General features: G+C 34.1%; 3 protein-coding genes across 7 annotated transcripts; all 3 read left to right on the forward strand.

Annotated features, from left to right (window-relative positions):
- The first annotated feature begins 1807 nt into the window (after positions 1-1807).
- Positions 1808-8326, forward strand: LOC18612183 (Endoplasmic reticulum vesicle transporter protein). The gene is made up of 12 exons (XM_007048826.3): positions 1808-1987; positions 2250-2358; positions 2465-2547; positions 3608-3683; positions 3794-3861; positions 4033-4117; positions 5411-5532; positions 5679-5762; positions 6165-6311; positions 7188-7296; positions 7378-7497; positions 7864-8326. The coding sequence occupies exons 2-12, from the start codon at positions 2271-2273 to the stop codon at positions 7935-7937; spliced, it is 1056 nt and encodes a 351-aa protein (XP_007048888.1). The 5' UTR covers positions 1808-1987; positions 2250-2270; the 3' UTR covers positions 7938-8326.
- A 557-nt stretch (positions 8327-8883) lies between these two features.
- NPG1 (tetratricopeptide repeat (TPR)-containing protein) lies at positions 8884-16069 on the forward strand. 3 transcript variants are annotated; one of them, XM_018114229.2, is made up of 7 exons: positions 8884-9282; positions 9375-9488; positions 9579-9666; positions 9847-11057; positions 12152-12299; positions 15246-15585; positions 15669-16069. In XM_018114229.2, the coding sequence occupies exons 1-6, from the start codon at positions 9121-9123 to the stop codon at positions 15563-15565; spliced, it is 2043 nt and encodes a 680-aa protein (XP_017969718.2). In that variant the 5' UTR covers positions 8884-9120; the 3' UTR covers positions 15566-15585; positions 15669-16069. The 3 variants fall into 3 exon arrangements, with proteins under 3 accessions (XP_017969718.2, XP_007048890.3, XP_017969717.2); XM_007048828.3 differs by having other exon boundaries at positions 9375-9666; XM_018114228.2 differs by having other exon boundaries at positions 9375-9666; positions 15716-16069.
- A 576-nt stretch (positions 16070-16645) lies between these two features.
- Positions 16646-23487, forward strand: LOC18612185 (Tetratricopeptide repeat (TPR)-like superfamily protein). Of its 3 annotated transcripts, XR_016027581.1 has the most exons (8): positions 16647-16901; positions 17019-17307; positions 18075-18365; positions 18621-18869; positions 20371-20495; positions 21545-21643; positions 22628-23251; positions 23375-23487. XR_016027581.1 is itself a non-coding variant. In XM_088808508.1 (7 exons), the coding sequence occupies exons 1-7, from the start codon at positions 16711-16713 to the stop codon at positions 23130-23132; spliced, it is 1740 nt and encodes a 579-aa protein (XP_088664634.1). In that variant the 5' UTR covers positions 16646-16710; the 3' UTR covers positions 23133-23347. The 3 variants fall into 3 exon arrangements, 2 of the variants coding, with proteins under 2 accessions (XP_088664634.1, XP_007048893.3); XM_088808508.1 differs by lacking the exon at positions 23375-23487 and having other exon boundaries at positions 16646-16901; positions 17019-17298; positions 22628-23347; XM_007048831.3 differs by lacking the exon at positions 23375-23487 and having other exon boundaries at positions 22628-23347.
- Positions 23488-23493: the final 6 nt, after the last annotated feature.

Consider the following 23493-nt stretch of genomic DNA (forward strand, 5'->3'; position numbering starts at 1 on the left):
TTTACATTGAGCCAATATTCTAAACAGAATGTAAAATCGAATAATATTTGTCTTATGCTAGGTGCAAACGTAAGTTAGGTGCAAATGTAAGGTTTTTTTGAAAAGTTTCCATCTCCGTTCCTAAAATAAAACATGTTATAATTCCAACCATATGATGACTCTGAAATTTTTAACTAACTTTACAAGTTAAGAACAAATGCTACCTTTGGAACGAACACCATTGCTTAAATGTGGAAACCTTCCTAGCCATCCAAAATTGATCCGAAAACAGAAGGTGCAAAAGGAAGCATATTTCCCTATCAATCATCTTATAATAGAGTTTAATATTGTTATACAACAAATACTAATAAAGCTTTCAGATCTAATCAACAACAAAAAAGTATCATTTTTTGTTTTCATTATTGATATATTAACTCCCAAATCAAACAAAAGCTTAATATGTTGAAGTAGTTCCCAAAATCTATTTACAATTAGGCAATTAATATAAATCCAAGGACCAAAACTAACCGATTGCCCCAAACACAGTTAATGAAATCATTAGAAGCCCATATTTGATAAATGAATACTCCCTAGCCCACCTTTCAAAAGATGAAGTTGAACTCTGAACCTTAGCAGTGTTAACAGTCTCATTACTAGTTTTTTGGGGCTGATCCATCTTTCCCTCGATGGGTGTCATTAACAAGGGATTTTCATAGCTGCCTTTGGAGTAGGAGTAATTAAATGAGAACAATTTTTACTCAAATAAGGAGAAAATCTCTTTCGTTTAAAAAAACCTAAAAAAAGAAAAAGAGAAGCTTTTTGGGTGCTTTTAAGAAAGAAGTTTTTGAGACATGGAGTTTTTGTGAGAGTGTGGATCCTTTGAATTGTCCTCTAGCTTAGCCAAAATGGCGTCTGCATTACCTGAAGCCCCAGAACACAAATGCAAAGTTGAAAAGAAAGGGGAAAGGCCAAAAGGATAGGCCAGGTAAGCATTTTGTCACATCAGCGTAATCATCCACGTCAACACAAAATTAACTTCACGTCAATTGACAATGTCATATTAATTTAGTTAAATTACCACACCAGCATATTTAATAGTTAAATTTAACAATATTAAAGTTAAATACTAAAATTATCAAATAGATAAAGTATAATGACTTGATTTATATAAATTATTATATATGGATTAAATCTATACTTTTTGTAAAATATAAGGATCAATTACATAAATTAACCTCTAAAATAAAAATATAAAAATTTAATCAAATATATTAAAAATAATTAATATATTTAAATTTTCTTTGGTTGTTTAAGGATTTTTAACGTATGAAGGTTATGTATAATCTAAAATATATACAAAACTACGAACACTGAAAAATTTTATGATTAATGAAAATAGATATTCTTAATCATAATATTTTTAATTGCCATTGTAAATATCTTATATCATAAATTTTATTAAATTGTAAATAAAAACTCTAATTGTATTGAATGACTTTCATTAAAATTATTTTTTATTATAAATATTAATAAAATTTATCTTACCAAGAAATAAGAATTCTAATTGCATTGAACGACTTTTATTAAAAAGTAATTATCTTAATATTGTTAAATAACTTATAATGTAATTATTATAAAATGTAAATTATTTATGTTTCAAATTTTACAATTTAAAATACTTATATCTATATATAATTATATTTAAAAATAAATAAATAAAAAATAATACTCATGTAAAGCAAGTGTACTAATATAAATAATAATAATAATAATATAAAATAGATACACCAGCAAGTTTTGATAATGTTGACGTGTGAAAAGAAACAAGAGAAAGAGACCGGTTATTACCAGAGTGTAGAAGGAAGAATAATAGAAAAAAGAGCCAGGTGGCTGGTGCCGTCGGTGTTGACTGCAAACGGAAATCCATCTCATCTCCAATCGAACATATCAAAGCTGCTACCAGAAACGGCGAACAGAAAACCCCTCTCCTTCACAATCTCCTGATCAGGTACATGCCTTTTCCTATTCCTATATTTCTTCTATTTGAATTCTTATTGCTACGAACGAGACCTTACTCTTACTTCATTGATCTTTAACAACAAATTCAATTTCCCTCGTTCCTGAATTGATTTTATGTCTTAACAGAGCCTAATTTTTCATTTTTCGGTTTGATCTCTGTTAGGTTAGATTAGCCAAAATTGATTTAAAACCAATTAAGTTAGTATTTAGGGTTTCTGATTATTCATTTACTTTTTTTTTTGTTTCGGCAGAGAGGTTAGATAGAAAGGAAGATGGGCGTGAAGCAAGCATTAAAAAGCCTGGATGCCTTTCCTCGTGCGGAGGAACATTTGTTGCAGAAGACGCAATCAGGGGCATTAGGTGAATTACTGCCATTTTTAATTTCTGTTTAACTATAAATGATGCCACATGTTGATTTTAATCATTACTGATTCTCTTTTTTTTTTTGCAAAACTCTGTTTTGTAGTCTCGATCGTTGGTTTAGTGATAATGGCTGCGCTGTTCTTTCATGAGCTTACGTATTATCTTACTACATATACTGTTCATCAGGTTTGCATTTTTTTGTAGCTTTTGATATCACTGTTACCTATTTTTTTGGCTGAATTATTGGGTTGGACTGATGGCATTGTCATTGTGTTGCTGCTTCTTGTTATGGAATTTCTTAACATTTTATAGAACAAACTCGAATTAAAATCTTTAGGTTTTGTCTCCTAAGATTATGTTTCTTTCCGGAGGCTTCCATAGAGGCTTCTTGTGCAAGAGACAAGTTTTAAACAAACTTATCCACTGGCCTAAATGTGCTCATATGCCAGCTGGAAAATAGAATGATAAGCAAAGCTTTGGGGGACATAAATGATGCAACCACAGAACACACCTTGCTCTTGTGTAATTTTAGCTCTAGTGATTTGGTGGTTTCTAATATATGAGTTGTGTGCGCATTGTGTATATGGATGGAATTTTGTTTCTCCTCTCTTTGGCACTTCCTGCTTTCTCCTTATCTACTTATTGGCATCTTAGTTATCTGCTAGTTTGTTGGGTAATCTTTTGTGTAGGAGTTCCAGTGTTCTTCAAGATAATGAATGTTTTAATGCTTTGCTTTCTTTTTTATTTAATAATATTCTAAATGCTTTGACTGCTGTCTTCTCATATCTCTGCAATTACATTTGTATCTTCCGTTAAACTACTTAAACTACTGATCTGCCAAATGCTAGTCAGACTAAAGTTACTTTACAACCATCCCAACATCTTTTGCATACGAATATTATTTAATAATATTTTAGCTAATCCTTGTCATTCAACCACCATTTATTCAAAGATGTTTTTTTAAATATAAACCTTGAATTCTTCTGCTGTTCTGCAACTTTCAACTTCAAAATCCCATATTTTCACAAGCCTAGCTCACCTCAAGGGCAAAGACAGCTTTCTAAAACCTCTTCTCTATTAATAAGAGCACCCAAGCAACATATGTTCTCAAAACAAAGTGGTTTCGAGTCCAACTTTTCTATCTGAATTAATGCTATTAGGGAATTCTGTAACCAGTGATGTGGTGTCATTAGTAGTTTGAGATTAAGTCGTAGTTGAGATGATCTAACTGGATAGGTATTTGCAGATGTCTGTAGACTTGAAACGTGGAGAAACACTTCCAATTCACATTAATATGACATTTCCTTCATTACCTTGTGATGGTTGGTACTGCTTTTTTTATGAAACTATTCTTTTTATTTGTAGATTCTGATTTTATCTCTTTTTTGGAATATTAACTGTTGGTCGTTGATCTATCATATTATTTTTGCAGTCTTAAGTGTAGATGCCATTGACATGTCAGGCAAGCATGAAGTGGATCTTGATACTAACATATGGAAAGTAAGACAATTTTGTCTTCTCAGCAAGCCTTTATTATCTTAATCATCGTTGTGTACTAATGAATGCAATATTCTTCTTATGAAGCCCCTTCTTTCCTTTAGAGATGAATGTGGGATTTATGGTTAGATTTTCTTATTTGTTATCTGGCTAACCATGTTAGACTTCTTGCAGCTTCGCCTGAACAGTCTTGGTCAAATCGTTGGCACTGAATATTTGTCTGACCTTGTGGAAAAGGAGCATGCAGCTCACAAGCACGGTATTATCTTTGGTGTTTGACATATACCTCATGGTTTTAATTTAATTTATCCTTTTGGGAGCTCCATCCATTTTAACAATATATGGTTAAGTTATCAGGACATTGTTATATTTATCGAGGAGGCAACATCATTTGCGTCATGTTGATGATAGTCGATACTTTGCTTTTCCTTTTTCCCTTTTTTGGGGGGGTTGGGGGAGATAAGTGGAGACAAAACAATAAATGCACCAAGGGGTTAGATTCGTATGAATTTTTCTCTTCATTGGAGATTAGAAATGGTCAGATCTCATCTTCAAGATGTTTCATGCAAAAAAAAGCTACCTTGGAACTTGGGCTTTCATCTCCAAACTGTTGTACCAAGAACTCTCCTTCTCTTGAATATTGTTCTTCATTAAATACATATAAAAAGTTTTTTCCTAAAAAAAAAAATCCATCTTTACCAAGTCTCCATCTAGTGCTGCCCTCTACTAATATCACACGTCTTAGAGTAAGTCCAAGAAGTTGGGAATCGTAAAAGATGGAAAAAGGGGGAAGTAATGATACATGCTTAAGTAGTAAAGTATCTGTAATAAGCATATAGGTCATGGTATCCTGCATTGAGAATTTAAGATGGAAAGAGGAGTTGGGCTAGTTTTTGATAGAGTCTAATTTCTTTAGCTGACAAGGGGGATGTTTCCTTCTGGTGATTGGGTTGGGTTCAATGTATAGGTCCCTAGGCTTATTAATTAGCTAAAATTTGAGTGGTGCAAAAGATCTAATGTTTCAGCTGTCACTCTTCTCATTTTCACCCACATGTCACTTTGTTTCGTCTCTTGTTTTTGCTGTTATTGAGAAGCCCTTGTGGTCAAACATGGAAGATTTGAATCTATAAATTAAAAACCGCCATGTAAAGATGGCATTAAATGCTAAAAGAACCATGCTGAACTCCTAAATGATGCAAGTCACTTTGAAAATAAAGTAAAAGCATGTTTGTTGAATTATTAAGCAATATTTGTGACTTTGTGCTTAAGCCACTTTTTCAAGGTTTAGATTTTTTTATCATTACCTTTTGTAGAAATGACCTAATTGCTCAGCAGATTTTATTTAGTTATATTAGGGATTTTTCTCGTTTTCTGTTAGGATACATTACAGCGTATATTTATGGATATTGATTTGTCATAACTCCGTTTAGTTCATTGATAGTTCATGTGTTATATATATAAAAAGAAAGACAGAAATGTTGTTCATGTGATGTTTCTCCAAGGCATAAGTTAGTTATTCAAATAACTAATTTTTTGTAATGAATATGACCAGATGATGAGAAGGAACATCATGATGATTCTGATAAAAAGCTTCATGCACTCGGCTTTGATCAAGAAGCTGAAAATATGATCAAGAAGGTGAAGCAAGCATTGGCTAACGGAGAAGGATGCCGGGTATTTGTCCTCTAGAGATTTCCTTAATTATTAACTTTAAAAACCTTTTTTATCTAATTGATTAGTTTTTTTTTTTGGGCCATCAAAGGATTATAATGGAAAGAATATAAAAGACAATTAATCTATTAATGTAACATTTTCTGCAGGTTTATGGGGTATTAGATGTTCAAAGGGTGGCTGGAAACTTCCACATTTCAGTTCATGGGTTAAACATTTATGTTGCTCAAATGGTTAGTAACTTTTTCTCTTAGCAATCTAGTTTCATGTCATATCCTAAATTATGCATGTAGTCACCTTTGTCTTGTTTATGTTTTCGTGTGAGTAATGCTAGCTCGTTGTAAAGGTTCTTGTTTTTCGGGTTTGATTGATTAGTGAAGTGCATGACTGGTCATTTTTGCCAATTTGCTCTTAACTGAATGTTTTGAAGCATTATATTAGAGTGAGGGATTTAAACTTCTGAATCTAGTTTGAAAGAGTGTGCTAGATTTATCTACAAAGTTTTCTCTATTAGTTTCTTGGCACTTAAGAGTGATGAGGATTTCTAGAATACTGCCATATTTAGTTTCTTTTTCACAGGGCTTTCTCTTTGTCATGTGCTAATTAAGTGGAAGTCCTTTTTTCTTTGCTGACAGATCTTTGGAGGAGCAACACATGTCAATGTAAGTCATATGATTCATGATTTATCATTTGGGCCAAAGTATCCAGGACTTCACAACCCACTTGATGGTACAGTGCGGATTCTGCATGACACAAGTGGAACATTCAAGTATTACATAAAGGTTTGAATTTCGATCATACCCTTGATTGGCCAAAGATTTATGGCACTATCTCTCAGCCTCTTTAAAGAACAGACATTTTGCAAATATCTCATAGAACTGTCCATTTTGCAACAATTCTACAACTATAGTGTGCAAATTGATGATCCTTGTTTTCTGCATTAATTGATCGGGTAATTGTCTTTTGGTTGATGAACTTCAGGATCTAGTAAGTGGTCAAATTGTGCATAGTAGCTATTGCTCACTAGGTTTATAAAGTAGAGTTAAAACCTCCCTTAGTGATCTCTCTCTCTTTTAATGCTTGAGCGCAAAATTGTAGTGGTTATCTTGTGCGTAATCATCTGAACTGTGTATCATCTATTATGGGGTGACAATGTTCCATGATTGGTTGAGAAGAGACACAATATAAAGCTTTTTGATTGGTCCAAAATATTTCTCCTGAGCACTAAGAATACCTTGTTGCGTTGTGGTTGTTTTTATCCTTCACGTAAAAGGTGACGCTTCTACATTTTTTCATACCTATCCTTTCTATTCTTTTGCAACATCCTATAAGCATTGCCAGGTCCTCCTCTCTAGGTACATTCTGCTTCTCTACCTCTATGCTCCACTCTTGACCCTTTTAACAGTGTAGTTTCACAGAATATGTTTACAATTGTTCTCCCCTATTAAATATGTTGTTAGTTTTAGAACTGCATGGAGTTCCATAAAATAGTAACAAGCTGTTTCATGTTGCATTTCAGCACATTCACTGATAGTACTTCTATAGTAGAGATGGAACATCAGTTTGCCCTTTTATCTTTCTCTTCTTCCATTCCTTGAGAAAATAGTTGTTTTAAACTTGAAATCTCTCATCCAAGTGTTCTTTTTACTGTGTTGCAGATTGTCCCTACTGAGTACAGATATATCTCAAAGGAAGTTTTGCCAACAAATCAATTCTCCGTCTCAGAATATTTTTCCCCTATGCATGAATTTGATAGGACATGGCCAGGTTGGTTGGAAGTGTGACTTTGTAAACATATCTCTCTTTTCTTTGGTTAGTGGTTACTAAATATTTTACCCCTCCATTCAGCTGTTTACTTTTTGTATGATCTGTCACCAATCACTGTGACAATAAAAGAAGAGCGCCGAAGCTTTCTCCATTTCATCACTCGACTTTGTGCAGTATTGGGTGGAACATTTGCCTTAACAGGTTTGTGATCTATACTCACTCTGTAAATGATCCAAGTTATTTAAAGTTTGCAAATTAGGACAATTGCAGAATCTAGGTGGTCAAAATTGATTATCATGTGGTGTTTGGCTGTTATTTAGTACTTTATATAAGTTCAAATATGGGTTTGGCTGTGATTTGGACCTTTGAGTACCTTTAACAACAGGTTAAAACCTCTCTTTTTTGCCACATTTTTAGGTTGCTTTATTTGAAAGGCTTAGAACTTTATGTGGAAAACAATTGACACCTTTAGCGGTTAAAACTTAGAACATTTTTGCCATTTGCATATGCTTTCTCCTTGATGTTATTATGGTTAATAAACGGTATTTTTGTGTCATATTAAAACAGGAATGCTAGATCGTTGGATGTTTAGGCTTATTGAAGGGCTGACTAAACCAAGCCATAAAGGTGTATTACGGTAGAGCTTTTGGAGTGCAAGTAGAAGAACCGCATCGACTCACGCGTGCATCTCAATGGGATTCTGAAATTGTGAAAATCACTTGGCTTCAGAAGCATAGCCTGACCTTAGAATGCAGAAAGTGAGGATTAAAAGAATATATAATACAAACCCCATATTCTGTGGCATCCTAAAATTATTCCATGCAGTCATCTTTTGTTGTTCCTTGGTCTTTTCGGATGTCCTAAGTTGTTTCATTTTTTGTAAGGCTAGTTTTATTGGTGCTCTGGGCAACTTAGGGCTTGGAATAGATATAGAATATGATAGTTATGGGAGCCAGAATATTGATTATTTCTGTTGGATTAACTCTTTTTTAGTCTCTGCCAAAACACTCCCTTCTGAGAGTTTTTCAAAGCCGTTGTTTGCCCTGCGTGTTATGGTCTGATATTTATGCATAAAATTTATTATTTTCTCACACATGGAAAAAAAAAAAAAAGGATATAATTCACTCTCGTAAACCACTTTTTAAATAAAAAATACATATATTTATTATTAGATTAAATAATTTGATATTATGAACGTAATTTACACTTGTTTTTTAAGATATTTTGAACATAATTTAAACAGTCTTTCTGTTAAAAAAATAAATAAATAACGATTTAAATAGTTCAAAAGAGAAAAGAAATTCATCCGAAAGTTTTTACAAAATTTAAATAAGATTTAAATAAAAAATATATATTTATCATTAAATTAAATATTTGAAAATTCTGAATTTATTTTAAGCGTGTTTCTTTAAAAAGAAAATAAATAACACGTTAAATAGTTTAAAATCATATCATTTATCTTTTCAAAGAGAAAAAAAAAAAAAAATTCATCTCTAATATATTTGTAATAAGAGTAAAATCAAAATATTTATTTTTTGAAATAAGAATCTCATTACTTAACTTAGTTTCTGACATAATTTTTGGTTCCTCGGCGGACTTACAGGCGTGATTTAAAAAAGAAAGGGGCACGCAGGCAGGCAGAGGCAGTGGGACTGACTGGCCTTGGACCGCAAACGGATCCGAATCCTTCGTCCCCTCCAATCCAAAAACATTTGACTTTCCTTCTTCTGCAGATCCTTAAACAGCATTGTTTAAACAAATGTACGAACAAAAAAAACTAAGCTAAAAGGCCGCCGATCCATATACAGAATCTAAAATCTTACAATGGCTGAGGACGATAGCCAAAGCCAAGAACTTGCAACGGTCCGAGAGCTTTGTGCCAATGGGGTTTGCATGAGAACAACAGACGTTGAAGCCAAACTGGACGAAGGCAATATCCATGAAGCTGAATCTTCTTTACGCGAAGGCTTGTCCCTTAACTTTGAGGTTTGTTGTGTTTTTCCAAGCTGCCAATATATCTTTTTCCTCCTTTTTTTTTTCCGGTGATCTGAAATTGGAAGAATTTGATTTTCTTGAAGGAAGCGAGGGCTCTTTTGGGAAGATTAGAGTATCAAAGAGGAAATGTAGAAGGGGCACTTCGGGTTTTTGATGGGATTGATCTGCAAGCTGCAATCCAACGGCTGCAACCTTCTGTTAATGAGAATTCTAATTCCTCTTCTTTTTCTTCTTATTCTTCTTCCATCTCCTCTCATAAAAAAGGCCGTGCTAATCGTGATTCGCAGACTGCCGTTTCGCAACACGCTGCCAGCCTCGTTCTTGAAGGTGTTTACTTGAAGGCCAAGTCCCTTCAAAAGCTTGGAAGATTTACTGGTATTGAGAAAGATTCACATTTCACCTTCTTTTTATCGGGTTTTTTTTTTTTTTTGTATTCTGTTGCGTTGAAGTTTTAATTTTGGAGTTCTGTTTGAATCTTAGACGAGAAGAGAGCTACCTGTCTTCCCTTTTATACCAGAAAAAGAAAGTTGAAGGTTGTTTTTACTGGTTTTGTAGAGGCTGCTCAGGATTGTACAAATGTGCTTGATGCCGTGGGAAGGATATTTCCTCAAGGCATACCTGGTGTGCAAGTTGAGAATCGATTGCAGGAGACAGTTAGTCAAGCCGTTGAGCTGCTTCCAGAGCTTTGGAAGCAGGCTGGTAATTATCAAGAAGCAATGTCTGCCTATAGGCGTGGACTTCTCCATCTATGGAACTTAGACAATGATTGTTGTGCACGGATTCAGAAAGCATTTGCAGTTTTTCTCTTGTATAGTGGGTTGGAGGCTGGTCCTCCTAGTTTAGGTGCTCAAGTTGATGGTGCTTATGTACCAAAAAATAATTTGGAAGAGGCTATTCTGCTTTTGATGGTTCTTGTGCAAAAAATTCATCAGGGTATAATACAGTGGGATCCATCTGTTATGGATCACTTAGCATATGCACTCTCTCTATGCAGCCAAACTCCTGTTTTATCTAAGCAGCTAGAAGAGCTAAAGCCTGGAGTAGTTCAGCGTATTGACCGTTGGAATACCTTAGCTCTTTGTTGCAGTGCTGCAGGACAGAATAAGTATGCCTTGAATCTACTAAGAAAGTCTCTGCATAAACATGAACGACCTGATGATCTCACAGCATTGTTGTTGGCTGCCAAGATCTGTAGTGAGGATTCCCATCTTGCAGCTGACGGAGTAGGATATGCACAGAGGGCAATCAATAATGCCCAAGGGGTGGATGGACATCTGAAGGGTGTTGGTTTTCGTATGTTAGGTCTTTGTTTGAGACAGCTAGCTAAAATTGCTTTCAAAGACACTGAAAGGTCTCATCTTCAGTCTGAAGCACTACTATTTTTAGATGCAGCAATTTTTTTTGAGCAGGACAATGCTGATATAATATTTGAGCTGGGAGTTCAACATGCAGAGCAGCGGAATTTGAATGCTGCTTTGCATTATGCAAAGAAGTACATTGATGTAACAGGTGGCTCCGTATTAAAAGGTTGGAGATTGCTTGCTCTAGTTTTGTCTGCGCAACATCGATTCTCAGAGGCTGCGATAGTCACTGATGCTGCTTTGGATGAGACTGCTAAATGGGAGCAAGGACCACTGCTCAGGCTGAAAGCAAAACTGGAGATCTCCCAATCACGACCCATGGATGCTATTGAAACTTATCGTTACCTCCTTGCATTGGTTCAGGCCCAAAGAAAATCATTTGGTCCTATGAGAATTGATTCTCAGGTTCAATTCAGAATCTTCTTTATTTGTTTTAACAAATAAAAAGGTTTTTCATAATAATATTTCTCATGAATGTTGTTAAGGTTGTTTCTTGCCACTTTTAATTGTCCCTAATGCAATATTTTACCAAATTAATTAGCACAAGTAGAATACAAGAGGCATAGGTTGTTACATTGCACTATTTTACATAGAAATTTAGCTCAGTAAATCACTTTTGGTTGCTTAAACTGGTGAAACACTATGCTTATTGAATAAAAAATATGCTGGGTCTGACATCAATGTACTTTGATTGTGTCACCAATTAAAACTGTAGTTGGTTTTGAGTTTCAAACATTAGGAGTTTGTATCAAGTTGTTCATTGTAAAGTTCACTCTTCAAATAATAGTGAAATTGAGTTTACATAATTTCCTCATGAGAAAAATGCCCTTTGAAGAGGCTTTTTCTAGAGCAGATGCTATAATTTCATTGCCTCTTTTATATAAATCAGGCAATTATGTGTGGTATATGAGGGATGATGATGTGGTTCTTAAATTTTAAAATTATAATGCATTGTATGTATAGCAAGCCTGCAAATGAGGATGATTTAGTATGGTTTGGCTATTTGAGACAGAGGCCTACAAATACTCGTGCAGAAGTTGTGAGTTCTGACTTAATTAACGATGCCTGCCAAAAGAGGGAGTGAAGACCAAAGAGGACATTGCTGGAAACTACCAGAAAGTCCCTTGCTTTTACAGATCTTGTGAAGGATATGGATCCAAACAGAGACAATTGCATAGTAGGATCCATCTGGCCAACCCATGTAGTGGGAAAAGACTTAGTTTGTTGTTGTTTAAAATGCTTCATATTGGAATTTTGATGACATTGCTGTTTTGCCATCTTTGTTGTACTCCTAACTTTTTACTGTTTGTGTTGTCTTGCTATTATTTGTTTCTTTGACTTGTCTTTTCTTTTTCTTTTCCCTCCTTTATAACGAAATTTTGGGTTAGGCCAAGCCCAGGATTAAGGCTTAGTTGAGCTGGGTTGAGTATGGTAAGTGTTCAGTGTTCTGGTTGTTATTGTTTCTGCATTAATCTTTAGGTTTTTGTTTTTACTGATAGGTTGGGGATGATAAAGTAAATGAATTTGAAGTTTGGCATGGTCTCGCAAATCTGTACTCTAGTCTTTCACACTGGAAGGATGTAGAAATATGTCTGAGAAAAGCCAGAGAGATGAAGCAGTATTCCGCCAAACTACTGCAGACAGAAGGCAAGATTTGAAACCTTATTTACTGAACGATCCTACTTTTTACCTTTCTACTTTCTACTTGAAAAGCTTATAATCTTTTAATGAAGTTGGTTGTCTATTTATGGGAACAACTGTATATTTGAATCAAATTAGCAGTTCTCATGGACTAGCTTATGAGCTGAAGGACTAATAGATTAGGTAAATTGCATAACACCTTCAACTCTGATGCATAGACCAAAAGGTTCAGAATACTTAAGATATAAAGAGCATAAAACCTACAGCCACTTTCAAGACTTTAATTGGACATGTTCACCAAACATTTAAAACATTTGCCTTGTGATCTGGTAGGGAGAAAACTTCACTTGACAAGATGACAGAGATGTCAACAAAAAAAAAAAAAAAAATCCAGATTTAGATCCTAGAATATTGGAAACTGATGTCTTTACCTAATGTTGGTCTTGTTTAGAACATAGAACAGCTAAAATAACCCTATTAAATCCTAAGCATTTGATCTATGTTTTAAGTTCCATTTGATTGTTTTCTTCTATATGCTCTTTGCTTCCTAAGAAGTTGCTATGAGCAAATAAGAAAAGGAAAACTACATTTATGATTTAAAATGAGCAAATGACTAAAAACAAAAGAAATTCAAACATAATTGCTCCTCTTTGAATCATGGGTTTTGATATCCATGAAAACGATATTTTTAATTCTTCAAAAGTATGAATTTGTTTTTGTAAAGAGCATATTTTCCTTTTTGCATATAAAAGCAAAATGTAAGTAGTAAAAGTAACAACCCAATAGAACTTTCAGTAGCTCTCCAGCTTTTCTAGAATGGTGGAACAATAATCTTTGGCCTTATTTTGAGTCTTTTATTGTTGTGAGCCTTTATTTTAGGTCTAAAAACTGTTTAGCATTTAATCCTTTTAGTTGTTTGTTTGGAGTCTGAGCCTTTGGGTAAGTCCTAATTGGATTGCAAGTACTAGAAGTCCAGTCTATGCAGATGAACTTTTCAATAAATCCAATACCTATTCTGCTTGTTTGGCTATGTTATGCTTGTCACATTACTAGACCTGTCCATGAGCTGGGCTTAGGCTAAGATGTTATCCTCAGTAAACCCATTAAACATGAGATACTTGTTTTATGGCTTTCATCCATGTTCTCTTTGGTTCTCCTCTCCTTCTCTTGACATGAATATCCTTCATTAAATCACATCTTCTCATGGGGGCATTTGCTGGTCTTTTTTTTTTTAATGTCCAAAGGCTTTTTGATTTGTCCTCAATGTTTGTGATCTCCACCTTTTCCTTATGCATTCATTGTTGATCCTATCTTCCTTGTATGCTTACATACCCAATTTAACATTCTCATCTCTGCCAATAAATTAAAGAAGAAAATATTGCCGTTGAAAACTGTCCATTTTGATGCTCCTCCTTGCTTAAAGGAAACCTGAGAACAAACTTAAACTACATGCTAGTTCTAGCACCTCTTATGCAAGGCAACCTTCCTAAGGCATTTGTTCTGAAAAGGCATGTGATTAGGTTTTTATATCAAGATAGAATGAGCTGTCTTACACAGAAATCCTTTCAGATGAAGAAAAAATACATCACATGTTTAGATGGACTAAATGCTTTTTATATCTGATGAACTGAACTGCATCTTGAATGGTTTTTGACTAAAAACTGTAATTCTTGGATCAACCAGTTTTATATTCTTGCAAACTATGGTATCTGATGAACTGAACTGGATCTTGAATGGTTTTTGACTAAAAACTGTAATTCTTGGATCAACCAGTTTTATGCTCTTGCAAACTCTGGACTTTCACCTTCTCAAGAACCATCTCATATAGTTGTCACTGATATGGTATTCTTTTGTTTTCCTCCCTTTTCTTCTTTTGCTGCATTGGAGGAGGAGATTATGTTTCCATTTTGAAGATTTTTTGATTTTAAGCAAGGAGTTAGGCTAACATTCCAGCAACTTGTTCTATTTTGTTGTTTTGCAAAACAATATAATGGGTTTTCTAACTTTGAGTCTCAAAATATTCACATTATCATGATTATCCCATCAATGGAATGTATTCTTCTCCTACTTAGTTTCAGTCTAATTATCTTTGGGATTGACAAAACTTTGTTGACTAACTAAAGAATTTAAGAAAGAGATTAGGACTGTTTTAGTTTGCTTTTGCATTATGTTTGGGTAATTATTTGTTTTATGGCCCTTGATTTGATTTTCTATAATAACATTTTATAATGTTTTAGAATTTATTTGGTATATAGCTGGATCAGGTTAAGTGTCATAGTTTGTGGTTTGTTAGAAGTCAATCAATTTAGTTGCTTAGAGACCGAGTGTAATAGAGCCTTAACATTTGTGCTGTGATCAAAGTAGAAGGGATTATTTATTTATTTTTTTTACAAAATAAAATCTTAGATATCTTTATTTCTTTTTTTTTTTTCTCATTGTTTCTTTCTTTGTTATGGTAGTTTAACTCTCAAGCCATCTTGTCAAAAATTGCAGAAATCATATTTGAAACTTAGTTTTACTCTGATCTGATCATTCTTTCAATCTATCAACTCTTGTAAATAAGATTTTTTCCTGGGGCTACATAGTATTGTCACTCAGATAGTTCTTAAAGGTTTTTGCAGAGATCTGATTAAGCACATAACATTGAATGGTGAAAGTCCATTTAGAAAACATTTCAGAGATTCATTATTGGAATAGCATTGATTGAAATTGTCTACTTGGTTGCAAATTTCTTGAATTATTATGAAGAATTACAATTTTGAGTGGCTTACCCAGGCTAGACGCAATGCCAGTGTCTTTCAGAACAGAATTGGTGCATATGTAGTTTATGAATTGGTTTCTTCTAAAAAAAAGGAGCATTAATGTTTTTGTGGTGATAGTTATGGAGAGCAAAATGGGGTTCATTCCAGATAATTATCTTGGTAATAATTGTTTCTTTAATGAATATGCCAGGCGTTATGTGTCAAGAACGTGGAGAAATCCAAGAAGCAATGTCTGCTTATATTAATGCTATTTTGCTAGAACCATCTTATGCACCTTGCAAAGTACTGATTAGTGCAATGTTGTCCAAGATGGGCTCGAACTCAGTGCCTGTGGCAAGAACCTTACTCTCAGATGCATTGAGGATTGAACCTACCAACCATAAGGCTTGGTATTACTTAGGTATGATACAGAAGGATGATGGGCGCCTTACTGAAGCCATAGAATCCCTCCAGGCCGCCTATATACTTGAAGAGTCGGATCCTGTTGAAAGCTTTAGATCTCTCCTTTAACAGGCACCCAAGTATTTCAGGTATTAGGTTATAAAATTCTCTATTTCATAATATTCATCGTTTCTTATTTATTTTGGTGTTCATTTCTCAAACTTTTTTGCAGCCAAATCTGTAAATGTAACTTTAATCATCACCTTACCCTGAGTACAGGGATGGCTCTGGGAATTTGTGCCTTTGGCACTTTTGCATTCTGTTGCTTCCTTGCTACCATAAAGAAAGGATCAAGTGAAATGGGACTGGAATATTGGGAACGAAAATAAGATCAAAAAAGAGAGCAAACTCCTGATAATTTGGTTCATTTGTAGGAAAAGTAGTAAAGGGGCTCTCCTAAGGTCTCTTATGTGTTTCTTGCTTAGCCTGCCTCTTGCTGTTTTACAAGTAAATTTTATTCTTTTGCTTAATCTTGCTTCTGTATCAACTGCATATTGCTTTGATCTTTATTTTACAGATTTGCTGTAATTAAAGATAAAGAGGAGAAAAAAAACTGATTGTTTCATTTGTCTATCCTTTTTTTTTTGTTCATTGTAAAACTAATCATTACATATAAGATACAATGGTTACCAAAGCGGCAAGCTCTCTATGATGGCAAAATAGTAATTTTAGTTTTCATGTTTTCAGAAAAAAGGGAATTTAAACTTAATTTTTTTGAATAAGATAAATATATATTTTTATTGAGTTAAATGATTGAGTGATAAATTGTTTTATTTTTTTAAGATAAAAAATTTAAATTAAAAGTTAATTAAATCAAATGTTTGGATATATAAATTGTTGAGTTTTTTATATAGTTCATATGAATACATTAAAAACGGTAACATTATCATACTTAATCAATCAAATTTTAATTTTATATTAAATTAAGGTCTTCAATCTCTCTATGCATTAAAAAAATTATTTTATTTTGTGAATACTAAAAAATGAATTTTTTATAGTAATAATCCTGCACTTGGATTTCTTAATTTGGATTTTCCCCATTTTAAGTACTAAAAGAAATAAATTAATAGTAATTAAATTTTTTTTTTAAAAAGGGGCGTGGATATTTTTCATGTTTCCTTACATAAAATATCTAACCATGTTTATATTCGTTTACTGTGCTAAGAACGTATCTATTTCTATCCTCGTTTAGAACTTAGAACTGAGAAGGAGAAATGGAGACATCTCCTTCTGCTTCGATTGGCTACGGGCTTCACCAAAACATATCCAGACGGTCGCCACTGCCCTCTGTGAAGGCCAACAATTCTCGCCTTACCTTTTCTACAACTCTTGTGGGAAACCCACTTCCCCCAAAGCTTTACTTCTCAACTAAACATGCAATTCTCAAAGTTGGACAATCCCCAAGGTCCTTTTCTCTCCTTTTTATCACTACCCATTTCTTTTCTTTTACTAAAGATTCTATATTTTGAATGCCTTTTTTCATTGGGTTGAATTTTGGTGGTTTGTATATGTTTTTTTTCAGGTTACTGAAAGCAGACGGTAATAATCCTTTAGTTGGGGTAATCTCAATGGGAATGTTGGCTCCAAGAAAATTTTTGAGGAAGAGGAAGAAAGTGGAGCATTTCAAAGATGCAGCTGATGAAGCTAATCAGAAGAGCTGGAGGAGACTGATGAAGGATATCGAGGACACAGGTTCTGCTTCTACAGTACTTAGACGCCAACGGACTAATGAACAATCTCTTCCTAGAGACTTGGTTTTAGGCACCTTGGTTAGATTTAAGCAGATGAAAAAATGGCAATATGTTAGTGAGGTATCTTTCATTAAATATGTGTATGTTATGAGCCTTATATGATTTAACTTTTTTAACTTTACCTATTTACAATGTTTCCTTTGCCAATAAATATGCTCTAGGTCTTGAGTGAGTTTTAACAATCTGCCCAACATATGCTTCTGACTGATATTGATCAAATACAACATAAAAGAAGAACTTTTGAATTTCAGGAGACTTAATTGGGTTTTTTGTTGATTGCTGATAAAATTTCAACGCATAACTCCCCCTAAATCTAAGAAATCTAACTAGGCGCCAGTATGATGGTGTTGTCATTATAGTGCAAAAGCAAACTATTTTATTTCGTGAAAAGGTAAAAAGTAATATAGCCAAAATAGAAGGCATAATTAAATGCATCCAGGAATGAAGTTGGTGCAACAGTGTCTCAGTTTATTTTTGGCAAAACTTCAGGGCTTTGCCCTTGGTACCAGTTACTTTGTTCTTGCCGTTCTTTTGATCAATTTAGAAACAAACACACACAGAGTGAAGGGGGAAAAGAGCAGGGATAAAATACAGATAGACTTACTATCAGACGGAAATGCAACCACCTACTTTGGAAAATGACTTGAGCTTTGAGTTTCTTGCGGGCAATTATATGTTCCTAGTTTGTAAAAAAAAAAGGACTTTTTTTTTGTTCATTTTATTTTGAAGTAGACCAGATCTTTTGAATTATAAATTACGTAAATGTGAAACTGTGTGATTTTTATGTTCTAATTGCTCATTATATGCTAATCTTTTTTATCCTATAGATTCTTGAGTGGCTTCGAGCACAGAGCTGGTGGGACTTCAGTGAAATGGATTTCATAATGCTTATAACAGCATATGGAAAGCAAGGGGACTTCAACAAGGCTGAGAGAATTATGAGTTTTATGAATAAAAAGGGTTATGCACCAAGTGTTGTCTCACATACTGCTCTTATGGAAGCATATGGAAGAGGAGGTCGATACAATAATGCTGAAGCTATCTTTAGAAGGATGCAGTCTTCAGGCCCTGAACCTTCTGCTCTGACATATCAAATAATACTTAAAATACTAGTTGAGGTAGTTTCCTCAAAAACCCTTTCCTATCTTCTTTAAAACTTTTTCTTGCTTTACGAAATTAATTTATATAGATCTATTAAATAATTATCCACAATATGCTATAGGCAGAGCATCCTTTTTTGGTTTCCAGAAAAGTAGACTATGTTAACTAAGGCATATTTCAAATTGTTTGGTTGCTGTTGGCCTTCTTGTTTTCATTATTTTTTTTGTCTTTCCTGCTTTTATCTGAGCACCCATCTTTCAATATCTTGTTAGGGAAAGAAATTTAAGGAAGCCGAAGAAGTTTTTGAGACAGTTTTGGATAAGGAAAAATCACCTTTGAAGCCGGACCAAAAAATGTTCCACATGATGATTTATATGTATAAGAAGGCTGGGAGTTACGAGAAGGCGCGTAAACTATTTGCCCTGATGGCTGAACGAGGAGTTAAGCAATCCACAGTCACTTACAATAGTCTTATGACATTTGAAACTAATTACAAGGAAGTTTCAAAGATATATGATCAGGTAGAATTTTTGTGCCTTATCTGACTACATTTTATGTCTCTATGTATTATAGCATGTGGATGTGGTTATACTTTTCTTTTTTCAAGAATATTTTATGGAAATCATGAGTTGCACCAATTTTTCTTCAGCCCACCATTCAAAGAGGAACTTTGGAATGATTGTTGAATTGTCTAAGGTTATATGATGTCCAGTATTTCGTTTTGATACGTTATTCTGCTCATGTAAATTTTTTTAACATACCGAGAGATAATGTTGTTTTCTATCATTTAGCTGATGCTAATATCATAAAGTTCCATTCATTTTACTATATGATCCTGTATATTCTCAAATTTTAATATCATCCTGCTTTGGGCACCATATCCTTGATATTCCATTTATAACAGCATGAGGATGATGTATTTAGTAGTGGTCTCAATTGAGGATAGCATATCGATCTTATTTTGATCATCTTGGTTGATAAATTATGTTTAATCAGTGGTCCTATGGTAATACTTCCTTGTACTTTAGTTAAAATTTGTAGCTTAAGAAACTAAAGACTGAATTGCACATAAACAAATGAAAGCCATCACACAAATTAAGCAAATTTTGCAATAAAAAATTATTTAAAGCAAAATATGTGTTGGAGTCATCCTTAGCTCTCTATATTGAGTGTGAAATCCTTAATCAAGACCTCCTTCTGGGTATGTTTCTGTTGAAAAGATTGTTGGAAATTGGTGTTCTGGTGGTTCTATTTATTTGAGGGAAGGAAAATCTGACACATATGTGATCTTGTGGGTCTTCGCTGGATTTCCAAATTCTGAGGTTGTAACTGCAATTTTCTTTTAGATTATAAAGGTCTAGTTGGTAAAGTTCTTAATCAGCATGTTATGATCTTGAAATGTCTGCTTCAAAAATGGACTTAACCGGTGAAGTGGGTAAATTTTGCGTTAGTCTTTTTTAAACTTTTTGGAGTTGTTGCAATATCCGCTGCAAAAATGTTGTCAACAGCTAAACTTATAATTTTATGTTATGTTTTAGTACTAGAAGATGCAGCATAAACCGTTTGATTTTCAGAGTGATATTAATGTTCTTTTTCCTTCATTTATACATCTATTGTATATATCCATATTTCTGATAGCTTTATCGATTTGTTGGTTTTGACATCCATGGATATTCATGTTGACCTTTCAAAAATGTGTAGCACTTGCAAAATGCCCGTGTAGGTAATCACATTTTTTTTACTATATGTAAGTATGGGCATATCTGTTATGTATGTGTGCTGAAATAGTCCCATGCATCTTAATTTGAAAACACCTCAGTTATCCTGTATCGTTTGGTTTATTGTACTTAGGTAATACCAAAATCCAACAAAAGTTTGAAATGGTGGATACCATAATTTTGCTGCAAGAAAATAGACACAAAGTGCTTCATGTCCTTAAACCAGTGTCTGATCTTTTGAGTTTTTTGTTCTTTCTCGTTGATGATAAATTTGTAACACTGCAAAATAAAAATGGTATTTTAGATGCAAAGAGCTGGTCTTCGGCCTGATGTCGTGAGTTATGCCTTGCTCATTAATGCTTATGGAAAAGCTAGGAGGGAAGAGGAAGCTTTGGCTGTTTTCGAGGAGATGCTGGATGCTGGAATCAGGTGTGCAAGTTCAACTTGTATAACCAAGTTAGATCCCACTGTGCTTTGATATTAAACTGATGTAGTCAGTAGGTTGAGTTTTTTGCTTGCTTCTAATGTAGAGTTGATGGTTCTCAACAGCCATGCTCACTTGAAAAATAGAACAGGAGCTGAATTCAGCAAAGACATCCACTAATTTTCATATTTGGCACCTCGTATTTCTATATTTAAAATTATAAGTCCAGTCAGAACAGTTTGGCCTCTTAATAGATGACCTTCATTAATTTGGTTGTTAACACTCCATTAGAAGGTTAAAGGTCTATGGTGCAACTCCCCCTTACACCTGGCCATGTCAATTTGCACAAAAAAACATTTTGATACCCTAAAAGGTTGATGCAAAGTAGTGGTTTGTATCTTAGATTTATTCAAGTAATAATGGTTTTTGGCGTTAGGAATAGTTCATAGGACTGGTTAAATTGACTTTGATGATTGAAGTCATAATTAGAAGTGAGGCAAACGAACATGTCTTATTTAGTGACTTAAATCTAGGGCAATGTCTTACCAGTGTGCCCAGGTGATCTTGTATTCTTTCTTATACCAGCTTTAGCCAGAATAGAAGAATGTGTGATCATTCTTTGTATGCATGAAGAATAATACCGATTCATATCCAATGTATTTCCTGTGCATCGTCATGAATATAGATGCAATACCAATACGAGGAGAGTGGACAAGATATAGTTGATGTAGCGGTGAATAATGCCAACTTCATCATGCGATTAGCATGTGACTAACCATTAACTTCTTTTCCTGGTTTAATTTAGGGATTTCAGTTTTCTGGTTTTCATTCACTAATTGACTGTTAAGTTTGTGGCTAGCCATTTAACAGCTATATATTCTTTCTAACCATCAACTTCATTTTTGGGGTTTAATTTAGAGTTGCATTTTCATTTACTAATTGACTTTCAAGTTTGTAGCTAGCCATTTAACAGCTATATATTCTTTCTGTCAAAGTTGATACCCAACCATTTTTTTGGAGGTCTCAGTGCTATCCCATTCTGTCTCTTTTCCAGGCCTACCCATAAATCTTATAATATTTTGCTTGATGCATTTGCAATTTCGGGAATGGTGGAGCAAGCTCGGACTGTGTTCAAAAGCATGAGAAGAGACGGGTAAAGTATTCTAATCTGAAAGTCAAGCTGCTATAAGGACATTTCCAAATGCATGGTTTCTGTTTCCTATGTTTGGTGTTCTTATTTTAGTTCATTCCATTGAAGCTCTATCTTGTACTTAAAAAAGTTAGTTTTAGCTGTGCACCTATCTTTAGGAATGAAATTTGATTATATTTCAAAATTGACATAATTGGCAGCCACATACTCAACCCATTGTTTTTTTTTTTTTTTGGGTCACAGGGCGTGGGGATGGGGGTATTTGTAACTTTCTTCTGATTATGTAGTTCTTGAAGGCGTATTGGAAAGTAATACACTAAAAAGTAATGGTTGGAACCGGGCCCACATAATTTCTATTGTTCTCTATTGTATGTATGAAAGAGTTGCTACAACTCAATTTGATTTCAATTACATTATTATTCTTCTAAGTGCAAATCACCTCTGCCATCCAAGTCTTCGAAGTCTATCTAAGCCCTAATATGTTGTAAAGAAAGATTATAATTGGTATCTGGTTATTCATATGTTTTTCTTATGTGATTCTGCCTTAAATGTTGCTCCTCAAAATCCATGGTTTTTGTAAATATTATTTTTCTTTAAAATTGAGTGGAAAAAGATTTGGCTTGTATTCACCTTCAATCAGATTAAGCCATATTTCTTTGATTTCTGCTGTCCACGGAAGCCACCATATCTGCTATCCTTTTCTAATTTTCTTTGCTTTTAGTTTGTCTTGCTATTGATGTTCACTGTATTTTTCTCACCCAATTTTTAGCAAAGCAATACCCATCACATTTGAAACTTTTATTTTCTACAAAAGTAGAATAATATCCAATAAAACTTTTAATGGATGTAATTTTACTCCTCCTGATTGTCTATTAGGACCACTGAGTTTTAAGGTGGTTAGCCTTTTATCCTTATCAAGCACTAACATGTACAATTGATGCAACATCCAAACAGCTACATTAACTTTTACTTTGTACTTCTATGCAGATACACCCCTGATATCTGCTCTTATACAACTATGCTATTGGCTTATGTCAATGCTTCCAATTTGGAGGGTGCTGAAAATTTCTTCAAAAGACTGAAACAAGATGGGCTTCAACCAAATGTTGTCACATATGGGACGTTGATGAAAGGATATGCCAAGGTAAATAATCTTGAAAAGATGATGGAGATGTACGAAGAAATGCAGTTAAATGGTATCAAAGCAAATCAAACCATCTTCACGACTCTCATGGATGCGTATGGGAAGAACAGGGATTTTGGTAGTGCTGTTATTTGGTATAAAGAAATGGAATCTTCTGGTGTTCCACCTGACAGGAAAGCAAAAAACATTCTTTTATCTTTAGCCAAAACTGCAGATGAACAGAAAGAGGCCAACCAACTTGTAGGGTGTATGGAGGCAAAGGTTAATGGATTTTCTAGGTTTCTCAATGAAGAAGATTACGGTGATATAGAAGAGGCCAAATCTTGTGAAAAACTGGGTCAGCTATAGTTATCACGAGAAAAGCAATTTGTACATACTTGCATACTCAGTTGATTTGTAAAGCCTGGAATTTTGTCTACTGGCTGGGTTTTCCTCAGCCATGAAAATATATCACTGAGTTAAATTAGGTAGAGTTTCGCTGGACACTAGAGCTGTTACACATAGTTACTTGCCGTGTTATAATTATTTGATTGCATCTCTAGTATTAATGGCTTTCAAGCTAACTCTTTTCTTGTTATATGTAAGACCAGGTCTTTGTAGAAAAAAGGCTGGATCATCTTGTGATCGACCGCGGTGAACTTACACCGGTACTTCTTGATCTCTACTTGATATAGAAGATAGTAAATTGATGGTTTTGTGCTTATTTTTT

The sequence above is a fragment of the Theobroma cacao genome, chromosome 1 (assembly GCF_053813885.1).
Source record: "Theobroma cacao isolate CCN51 chromosome 1, ASM5381388v1, whole genome shotgun sequence".
Lineage (NCBI taxonomy): Eukaryota > Viridiplantae > Streptophyta > Magnoliopsida > Malvales > Malvaceae > Theobroma > Theobroma cacao.